Below are 11,524 nucleotides of genomic sequence, written 5' to 3'. Positions count from 1 at the left end.
AGGATGGTCTCGATCTCCTGACCTCATGATCCGCCTGTCTCGGCCTCCCAAAGTGCTGGGATTACAGGCTTGAGCCACCGCGCCCGGCCAAATTTTTTAAAAAATTAAAAAACATATACAAAAAGTTATCATTAGTAAGTGACAGTGTATCTTGACCACAACTAAATAATGATTGATAAAAATAATTTTGTTTGGTAAGATTGAATGATTCACCACGGCAATTCAAGAGCAGTGGTTGCTATAAAAGTATCTTGAAAGCATTATTTAAATAGTGGAACACTTTCCTGATGATAGATGTAAACAATGTATATCAAGTTCAGTCTAACTATTAAAGGTTAAAATAAGAGAAACATCAAGTAGTATTTTGCTGTAAAAAAACACAAGTAATAAGCACATTTTTTGATGAAGGGACCCAGATTATTTCTGTAATGGGATTTGGCATAACAAGCATATTTGACAAATCATATCTCTATTCTACAAAATGACATAAAGGAAAATTAGTATTCAGATTCTCAATTATTGTAGAGAAAGTAGCATAACAGATTTATAAGGTCAAAAATGTGTGAAAATGAAATTAATCAGTGAGAGCAAGATTGCTTAAAAGTACATCATTTTTCACTTTCAAGGAGATAGCATATGTAATTGTTCACCCAAAGAGCATATTGTGGAAATTTTAAAAGAAAATCATTCCTAATCATTTTTTTTCATCAATTCCAATATGTTCTGGCTGTCATTTACTTTTCAGGTAGGAGTGGAAGATGGAACTGGAAAGAAAAGAAAAAATCGGATAAATATTTATTTTCTATATTTTGGTATATGTTTTAGTATCACTTTCACCAGTTATTCTTATTTCACTTATTTTGTCTGTGAAATGTTAACATCATGGATTAATAAGGTATTTTCCTCATGCATTTTTATGTGTGTCATTTATGCCACAGCATTTGTTTTTTATGTTACTTTGAATTTGCAGGCTATATATACTGAACATTTTGGGAAGCCAATAGAAAATGATAGTGACGAAGAAGAGAGAGCTGAGAATTTTCCACGAACATCTGAAATTCCTATATTTTTAGGAACTCCCGAAGCTGTGAAAGCATCTGAGTCATTGGAGAAAATAAAATTCCCTAAAACCCCCCCATTCGAAATGTAGGATTTTAATTAATAACTACTGTTAAATTATCTGTGTGTTGAATTATATAAATAACTGATAGGAATAGTAAGATGCCTAGTACCTGTAACTTTAACAAATTTTTATTATGTAGTATTTCAGACATGCAAAGAAGAGAAAGACTAATATAACACACCTCCATTTACCCTCACCCTGTTTTAACAATTATTAATACCCTGCTGTTCCTGTTTCATAGACCCTCTTCCCCATTTTTCCTGCAACATTTAGCTGAAGATGGCATAAATCCCATGTACTTATAAAGCAATAGTGTGTAGATTTAAGATTTTTCCAAAGGATAAAGAAAATTTAAAATGTCAAGCTAAGCCTAGCATAGAGGCATGTGCCTGCAGTCCCAGCTATTTGGGACACTAAGGGAGGAGAATTCCTTGAGCCCAGGAATTTGAATCCAGCCTGAGCAACATAGTGAGACTCTATTTAAAAAAAAAAAAAAAGTCAAGCTAAAAAGCTGTTGTCACATATGGTAGAATGTAGACTTATCATCAATTAATGTTCCGTCAGTCATTTCTTCACATGTTGTAGTGTCTGAAGCAAGACTTGCCGTTTCTATTAAGCAAGCTCTTTAGGCATAAATATCTCTCACATGATTATTAAATTTTGGAAACCACATATTTGTAGTTTGCAGCCAAGAAAATAGTGCTGTACTTAACCTTTCTGTTTAGTCCATCCTCCTCCTTAACACTGAACCCTGAGGTTTCTCTAAAACATATGTCAAGCGGATTTCACTTCATGAGGGTTGTTTTGCATCAGACCTGTGCTCTACTTCCGCATTTTAAATTGCTAATAAGTGTTACTGATTTGAATGTCATGATGTTAACTCAAGCACAGTGCATTCAAAATGGAACCTGTCATCAAACCTGAGAACTGTGAAAGAATGTGAGCTCATACGCTAAAACCTCTCTCCATGGATGAGAAAACTATGATCTGTAAAGTTAAGTGACTCATTCATGGTAATAGAGATAGTTATGACAGTATCATCAGATTTCTATTAAATTTAACAAACACTTAACAAAATGTGCAAGGCACTGCTCTAGACATTTTATAAATACTGCTCATTTAATTTTCACACCAACCTTATTAGGTGTAGGTACATTATTATCCTTATTTTACAGAAGAGGAAACAGAATCACAGGTGATACAACTAATCAACATTAGAATAGAAATTTAAGCCCAGGCCGTTCTGGCTCTAGAATCCATGCTTTTAACCACTGGTATAAACTGTCTTGTCTAATTATTTTTCCCAAATCATATTATAATTTAACTTCCTTATACATCACTGTAATGGCTGGCTTCTCATCAACACTAAAATCTTGTCACTGGCATTCAAAATCTTGAAGACAGTACAGTGTCAAGGTTAAGAGCTTGGACTTTGAACTGGGATTGCTGCATTCACCTGCCACTTCTGGTACTTATTATTCTTTTAAGCAAATCATTTAACCTTTCTATGCTTCAAAATTCCCTACTGTAAAATGGAAGTGATAGTAACAGTACCTATTTCATAGGGTTCTTGTGAAGAATAAGTAAGTTATGCCTATGGAAGAACCTAGAATAGAGCCTGACAGGATATTCACAGTAGGTTTTCATAGTTATTATCCCCAAATTGATTGTTCTACTTTATTTAACATTAGTCTCCACCTCATACAATCCTTTCTCCATAGGATTGTCACTTCAATAACTACTTCCTATGTTTCCCTACTGTGCTAATTCTCACCTCTATGCTGTTGCTTGTGATGCTTACCAGTATTCAGTGTATAATAATAGATTTTTAACATTTTGATGATTTCTTATTTCTCAGTAACAGAAATAGAAATGCAGTACCTGAAGTTCAAACACAAAAGGAATCCCCTGGACTTTCTTTTCTTATGAGTTATACTTCTAGATCACCTGGATTGAATTTATTTGATTCTTCTGTATTTGATACAGAAATCTCATCAGATCAGGTAATATGAGAAGCCAAAAGTTTTATTTCTAAAAATTGTGCTCTGGAACTTTGAGTAATTTTAGTTCTTTAATACAAAACTGTCTTGGGGCAGATTATCAACAGAAGCATTTAAAAAAATTTCTGAGTATTGATAGTATGACAAAGTTCTCTATTACCTTTTTGTTTTCAACTTCGAATGCCTCATATTGACATCTGTTCATTAAAACTGATCTCAGGATAGGGATAATTTAAATTACAGCTAAAGGCAATTTAAAAAATGAATTTGACTTGATAGTTAATGTGTCTAACTTTCAGACAAACTAGAATTCTCAACATAAAAATATTCCATATTATAAATTGGTCTTTTCAACTACATGTGTATACATAGCAGCATTATCACTGGTTAATTTTAAAAGACCTAATATTGGTTTCTACTGTTCAGTGATATGAATCATGATAAAGTGCTTATTTCTATATGTAGAAATTAAAGCTGAAAACTGAGACATGCTTTATTCAAAAAGTAGAAACAATACAGTGTAGTGGTTAAAACTAGACTTTGAAGCCAGACTACTGAGATATGTACCAGATGTGGGATTTTGGGTAGGTGGCTTGGTTTCCTTATCTGTAAAATGAAATAATAACTATTATCATAGGGTTTGTGAGTATTAGAGTTTATACACATAAAGCACTTAGAAAAGTACCAACCACTTAATAATCCTACATAAATATCAATGTGATATGAGTAATATTGTTATTGCTCATTTAAGTTAATTACATTTAGCCAATTTTATGTGGATTAGAATATTTTATTTGCATATCTCTGACATTAAATTGTTGAAATTACAAATTTATTGATGGATGATATAGTAACATACATGTTATAGTATTTTACATCTTCAACTTTTGTCTCATTTTTTATTTAAATGCTTATTTTAAAACAAGTAATTCCTAGGAGTATGCTGGGCATGAAAATAGACTATAGTTACTTAATTCTCATTTACAATAATAACATGAATGCAAAATGTATGTATATAAATTTAACAGGAAACATGTATACTATGAATAAGGAAAACTATAAAACGACTGAAAAAAGTTAATGAATACGTAAACACATGCAGTACTCGTATAGGAAGAAAATATTGTAAAGATAAATTTCTTCCCAATACAATTTATAAATATAGTCCAATTCAAATCTAATTATAATCCTGACAAGATTATATTTAATTTTTTGTTTTGTTTCTGTGGTGGTGGGATTGGGAAAGGAGATTGGCAAAATAATTAAAACTGTCCTGGGGAAAGTGGTCAAGAATAATCAAGAAAACATTGAAAATAAGATTGATGATAAATTAAAATGAAATTCTAAAAAATTCAACCCCAAAAGGCAGAAAAGAAACAATAAAAAACATATACACGGTTGTGCACATGTACCCTAGAACTTAAAGTATAATAAAAAAAAATACACACAGTAAAAAAATCATAAAACAAATAAATTTTACACCAAAGAATGTGCTTTTTAATAATTACATTGTGTGAATGGGCTAAACACTCATTAAAAGACAAAGATTGTAAGAATGGGGAAAAAAAAAAGCAAGACCCAAATATAAGCTATCTATAAGAAACATACTTTAAATATAAAGGCAAAGACAGGTTGACAGTAAATGGATGGAAAATGATGTATCATGAAAATTAAGCATTAAAAGGTCACAGTGGCTATATTAATATAATTTCTGGTAGTCTTAAAGAATATTACTAGAAATGAGAGGAACATTTCATAAAGATAAAAAAGTCAGTTCATAAGGAAGCTATAACAGTCACAAATGTGTAAAGCCTAATAACAGCTTCAAAACACATGAAACAAAAAGTAACAGAATTAAAGGGAAAATATACAAAATTCAAACATAGAGGTTTTTAATACTCCTCTTTTAGCAGCTGGTAGAATTAGACAACACAATCAGTAAAGATCTTTAATAAGATCTGAATAACATCATCAATCACCTTGATCTAATTGACCTTTATAGTACATCACATCCAACAATGGCAGCATATATATTCTTTTCAGGTTCTGATGGTACCTTCAGCAAGATATACCATATTCTGGGCCATAAAATGAGTCTTAATGAATTTAAAAGGATTGAAATCAGAGTATGTTCTCTGACCACAGCGGAATTAAATTAGAACTCAATGTGATATCTAAGAAAATCCTAAATATGTAGGCCATAGATCAAAGAAGAAATCATGAGATAAATCAGAAAAAAATTTTATTTATTTATTTTTAGGTTTTATGGGTACATAGTAGATGTATATATTTATGGGGTTACGTAAGATATTTTGATACAGGCATGCAATGTGAAATAATCATATCATAGAAAGTAAGGGTATCCATCCCCTCAAACATTTATTCTTTGTCCTACAAACAATCCAATTATACTATTTTAGTTATTTTAAAATGTACAATTAGATTTGTTGACTATAGTCACCCTATTGTGCTATCAAATACTAGGTCCTATTCATTCTTGCTATGTTTTTTGTACCCATTAACCATTCCCACCTATCCCCGATCCCCCACCCCCCAACCTTTCCCAGCCTCTGGTAGTCATCCTTCTACTCCCTATCTCCGTGAGTTCAATTGTTTTTATTTTTAGGTCCCACAAATAAGTGAGAATATGCGGTTTGTCTTTCTGTGCCTGGCTTATTTCATTTAACATAATGACCTCTAGTTCCATCCATGTTGTTGCAAATCACAGGATCTCATTCCTTTTTTCCTTTCTTCCTGTCTTCCTTTTAGTGAAGGTGATTTTCTCTGATGGTGTGATTTAATTTCTTCCTTTTTATTTTTGGTGTATCCATTGTCTGTTTTTTGACTGAGGTTACCATGAGGCTCGAGGGTTTTTTTTTTTTTTTTTTTTTTTTTTTTGAGACACATCTTACTCTCTCACCAGGCTGGAGTGCAGTTGGCACAATCTCGGCTCACTGCAACCTCCACCTCCCGAGTTCAAGTGATTCCCCTGCCTCATCCTCCCGAGTAGCTGTGACTACAGGTGCGTGCCACCACGCCTGGCAAATTTTTTTTTTTTTGTACTTTAGTAGAGACGGGGTTTCACCATGTTGGCCAGGATGGTCTCCATCTCCTGACCTTGTAATCTGCCTGCCTTGGCCTCCCAAAGTGCTGGGATTACAGGAGTGAGCCACTGTGTCCAGCCTGAAATTCTATCTTTTAACCCATTATTTTAAACTGATGACAACTTAACACAAATTACATAAACAAACATGCAAAATAAAGCTAATAAAAACTCTACACTTTAACTTAATCCCCTGGCATTCTAACTTTTTGCTGTTTCTCTTTATGTCTTACTGTACTGTCTGTGTCATGGAAAGTTGTTGTAGTTATTATTTTTGCTTGGTTCATCATTTAGTCTTTCTACTTAAAATAAGAGTAGTTTACACATCACAATTACAGTGTTATAATATTCTGTTTTTCTATGTGCTTACTATTGTCAGTGAGTTTTGTACCTTCAGTTGATTTCTTCTTGCTGACTAACATTGTTTTCTTTCAGATCAAAGAACTGCCTTTAGCATTTCTTATAGGACAGTTGTGTTGATGAAACCCCTCAGCTTTTGTTTGTTTGGGAAGGTCTTTATTTCTCTTCATGTTTGAAGGATATTTTTGCCAGATGTACTATTCTAGTGTAAGAGTTTTTTTCCTTCAGCACATTAAATACGTCATGCTACTCTCTCCTGGCCTGTACGGTTTCCACTGAAAAGTCTGCTGCCAGACATATTGGAGCTCCATTGTATGTTATTTATTTCTTTTCTCTTGCTGCTTTTAGGATCCTTTCTTTATCCTTGACCTTTGAGAATTTGAGCATTAGTTGCCTTGAACTGGTCTTCTTTGGGTTAAATCTGTTTGGTGTTCTATAACCTTCTTGTACTTGAATCTGGATATCTTTCTCTAGGTTTAGTAAGTTTTCTATTATTATCTCTTTGAATAAATTTTCTACTCCCGTCTCTTTCTCTATCGCCTCTTTAAGGCCAGTGACTCTTAGAGTTGCCCTTTTGAGGCTATTTTCTAGATCTTGCAGGTGTGCTTCATTCTTTTTTATACTATTTAAAATCTCCTCTGACTATGTATTTCCAAATAGCCTGTTTTCGAGTTCACTAATTCTTCTGCTTGATTAATTCTGCTGTTAAGAGACTCTCATGAACTGTTCAGTATTCTGGTTGCATTTTTCAACTCTGGAATTTCTGCTTGATTCTTTTTAATTATTTAAATCTCTTTGTTAAATTTATCTGATAGAATTCTGAATATCTTCTCTTTGTTATCTTGAATATCTTTGAGTTTCCTCAAAACAGGTATTTGGAATTATCTGTCAGAAAGGTCATGTATCTCTGTTTGCCCAGGTCTGGTCCCTGGTGATTTTTCTAGTTCATTTGGTGAGTTCATGTTTTCCTGGATAATCTTGATGCTTGTAGTTGTTGTTGGTGTCTAGGCACTGAAGAATTAGGTATTTACTATAGTCTTTGCAGTCTGGGCTTGTATGTGCCTGTCTTTCTTGAGGAGGCTTTCCAAGTGTTCAAAAGGACTTGGGCTCCAAGTCCAATAACCCTGTGGTTTTTGCAGACTCAGAGAGTACAGCCTTGGTGGTCTTGGATAAGATCTGGAAGAATTCTCTGGATTACCAGGCAGAGACTTGTTATTTTCCCTTGCTTTCTCCCAAACAAATGGAGCCTCTCTCTCTGTGCTGAGCTGCCTGGAGTGGGGGGAGGTGTGACGCAAGCACACCTGTGGCCATCTCAACTAGGACTGCACTGGGCCATACCTGAAGCCAGCACAGCATTGGGTCTTGGCTAAGGTCTTCTGTAACTACTACCTGGCTAAAACCTATGTTCACTGAAGGCCCTAAAGCTCTGTGATCAGCAGGTGGTGAAGCCAGCCAGATTTGTGTCCATCCCTTCGGGTGGCTAGATCCTCTGGCCCTGGGCAGGTCCAGAGATGCTGTCTAGGAGTTTGGGATTAGAGTCAAAAACCTTAGTAATTTGCCCAATGTTCTATTCTACTGTGGCTAAGCTGATACTGAAACGACAATACAAAGTCCTTGCTGCTCTTCCCTCCCTTTCCACAGGCAGAGGAGCCTCTCCCTGTGGCCCCTAACACCATCAGCTCATGGTGGGTGTCTGCCAGGACACTGCTGATGTCCACTCGAAGCCCAAGGGCTCTTCAGTGAATGATGCCAGGCATGGGACTCATTCTTCAGGGCAGTGGGCTCCCCTCTGGCCCAGGGAAGGTCCAGAAATGCTATCCAAGAGCCTAGGCCTGGACTCAGGGACCCCAAAATCATGCTTATTCTACTCCATTGTGGTTGAGCTGGTACCTAGTGTGCAAGATAAAATGCCCTTTACTTTTTCCTCTGCTTTTCTTAAACAGATGGGGTCTTTTACCATAGTCACCAGAGCTGAGAATGTGCTGGGTCAAAACTAAAAACAGCACCTCTCAGAGACCAAGGCCCACAGCATACTACCTGGGTATCACTGCTGGTTATTCAGGGCCCAAGGGCTCTTTATTTAGGGGGTGATGAATTCTACCAGGACTGGGTCCTTCCTTTCAAGGCAGTGGGTTCCCTTTTAGGAAAGATTTTAAACTGCATTATGAAAATCCAGCCTATCAAAAATTATGGGATGTTGCCAGAGCCAGAGCAAAACAATAGCTTTAAATAATTTAATAATTATATAATTAATAAAAAAGAAGAAAGGCCTAAAATCAGTGACTTAAGATTTCATTTTGAGAATCTAGAAAAAGAAGAACTAAGCAAACCTGAAGTAGAATGAAGAAATAAAATAGTAAGAGAAATCAGTGAAATGGGGAAACAAACAATAGAAAAAATTCATAAAGTCAAAGTTGATTATTTGAAAATAATTGACAAAATTGACAAAATCCCTATATTAAGAGTGAAAGAGTGGATGTAATTATAAATCCTAAACATTATGAAACAGATTGGTGAGGAAAACTTACTTTCTAAATATTCAAACATCCTATAAAGCTAGAGTAATAAAAGGCATGATAATGGTTTCAAGGACTGATTGATCAATGGTATGGGCTAGAAAGTCTTGAAACCAAAGATTTTATAATGTGATAATGATAGACTACAAATTAATAGGGGTAAAATAGGCACTCATCTTACACTGTACATCAATAGAAGTTACAGATGCATTAAATTATATGAGAAAACGTTAACCACAATATATTTCAGAGGAAATATAGGTGAATATACAAATCTTAGGAGGAAGGGTTCTCTAAGCATGAAAACGGTGGAAGAAGAAGCAAAATAAAATAATTGGGTTTGATTACATACAAAATCTAAACTTCTTTTTTTAAATTATGCTTTTAAGTTCTAGGGTACATGTGCACAAAGTGCAGATTTGTTACGTAGGTATACATGTGCCATGTTGGTTTGCTGCACCCATCAAGTCATCATCTACATTGGGTATTTCTCCTAATGCTATCCCTCCCCCAGCCCCCGACTCCCTGACAGGCCCCCGTGTGTGATATTCCCCACCCTGTGTCCATGTGTTCTCATTGGTCAATTTCCACCTATGGGTGAGAACTTGTGGTGTTTGGTTTTCTGTTCTTGTGATAGTTTGCTGAGAATGATGGTTTCCAGCTGCATCCATGTCCCTGCAAAGAACATGAACTCATCCTTTTTATGGCTGCATAGTATTCCATGATGTATATGGGCCACATTTTCTTAATCCATTCTATCATTGATGTACATTTGGGTTGGTCCCAAGTCTTCGCTATTGTGAATAGTGCTGCAATAAACATACATGTGCATGTGTCTTTATAGTAGCATGATTTATAATCCTTTGGGTATATACCCAGTAATGGGATTGCTGGGTCAAATGGTATTTCTAGTTCTAGATCCTTGAGGAATCACCACACTGCCTTCCATAATAGTTTAACTACACTCCCACCAACAGTTGAAAAGTGTCCCTATTTCTCCACATCCTCTCCAGCATCTGTTGTTTCCTGACATTTTAATGATTGCCATTCTAACTGGCATGAGACAGTATCTCATTGTGGTTTTGATTTGTGTTTATCTAATTACCAGTGATGATGAGCATTTTTTTCATGTGTCTGTTAGCTGCATCAATGTCTTCTTTTGAGAAGTATCTGTTCATATCCTTTGCCCACTTTTTGATGTTTTTTTTCCTTATAAATTTGTTTAAGTTCTTTGTAGATTCTGGATATTAGTCCTTTGTCAGATGGGTAGATTGCAAAAATTTTCTCCCATTCTGTAGGTTGCCTGTTTACTCTGATGATAGTTTCCTTTGCTGTGTAGAAGTTCTTTAATTTAATTGATTCCATTTGTCTATTTTGGCTTTTGTTGCCATTGCTTTTGGTGTTTTAGTCATGAAGTCTTTGTCCATGCCTATGTCCTGAATGGCATTGCCTAGGCTTTCTTCTAGGGTTTTTATGTTTCAGGTCTAACATTTAAGCCTTTAATCCATCTTGAGTTCATTTTTGTATAAGGTGTAAGGAAGGGATCCAGTTTCAGATTTCTACATATGGCCAGCCAGTTTTCCCAGCATCATTTATTAAATAGGGAATCCTTTCCCCATTTCTTGTTTTTGTCAGGTTTGTCAAAGATCAGATGGTTGTAGATGTGTGTTATTTCTGAGACCTCTGTTCTGTTGCATTGGTCTATTTGTCTGTTTTGGTACCAGTACCATGCTGTTTTGGTTACTATATACTTGTAGTATAGTTTGAAGTCATGTAGTGTGATGCCTCCAGCTTTGGTCTTTTCACTTAGGATTGTCTTGGCTAAGTGGGCTCTTTTTTGGTTCTGTATGAACTTCAAAGTATTTTTTTCCAATTCTGTGACGAAGGTCATTGGTAGCTTGATGGGGATAACATTGAATCTATAAATTACCTTGGGCAGTATAGCCATTTTCACGATGTTGATTCTTCCTATCCATGAGCATGGAATGTTTTTCCATTTGTTTGTGTCCTCTTTTATTTCATTGAGCAGTGGTTTGTAGTTCTTCTTGAAGAGGTCTTTTATATCCTTTGTAAGTTGGATTCCTAGGTATTTTATTCTCTTTGTAGCAATTGTAAATGGGAGTTCACTCATGATTTGGCTCTCTGTTTGTCTGTTATTGGTGTATAGGAATGCTTGTGATTTTTGCACATTGATTTTGTATCCTGAGACTTTGCTGAAGTTGCTTATCAGCTTAAGGAGATTTTGGGCTGAGACGATGGGGTTTTCTAAATATACAATCATGTCATCTGCAAACAGGGACAATTTGACTTCTTCTTTTCCTAACTGAATACCCTTGATTTCTTTCTCTTGCCTGATTGCCCTAGCCAGAACTTCCAACACTATGTTGAATAGGAGTGGTGAGAGAGGGCATCCCTGTCTTGT

At 35.3% G+C, this 11,524-nt stretch overlaps 1 protein-coding gene across 1 annotated transcript in view; it reads left to right on the top strand.

Moving 5' to 3' along the window:
* CUNH14orf39 (chromosome unknown C14orf39 homolog) overlaps positions 1-11,524 on the top strand; it is a 52,407-nt gene that overhangs the window by 29,563 nt on the left and 11,320 nt on the right. Inside the window, 2 exon segments of the mRNA XM_017859438.1 lie at positions 971-1,146; positions 2,982-3,126. Of these exon segments, the coding sequence (XP_017714927.1) occupies positions 971-1,146; positions 2,982-3,126 (321 nt within the window).

Source organism: Rhinopithecus bieti, unplaced genomic scaffold, assembly GCF_001698545.2.
Source record: "Rhinopithecus bieti isolate Rb0 unplaced genomic scaffold, ASM169854v2 scaffold_50364, whole genome shotgun sequence".
Taxonomy (NCBI): Eukaryota; Metazoa; Chordata; class Mammalia; order Primates; family Cercopithecidae; genus Rhinopithecus; species Rhinopithecus bieti.
Note: the sequence above shows the minus strand (reverse complement) of the source record. Positions and strands in the feature narration are given on the sequence as shown.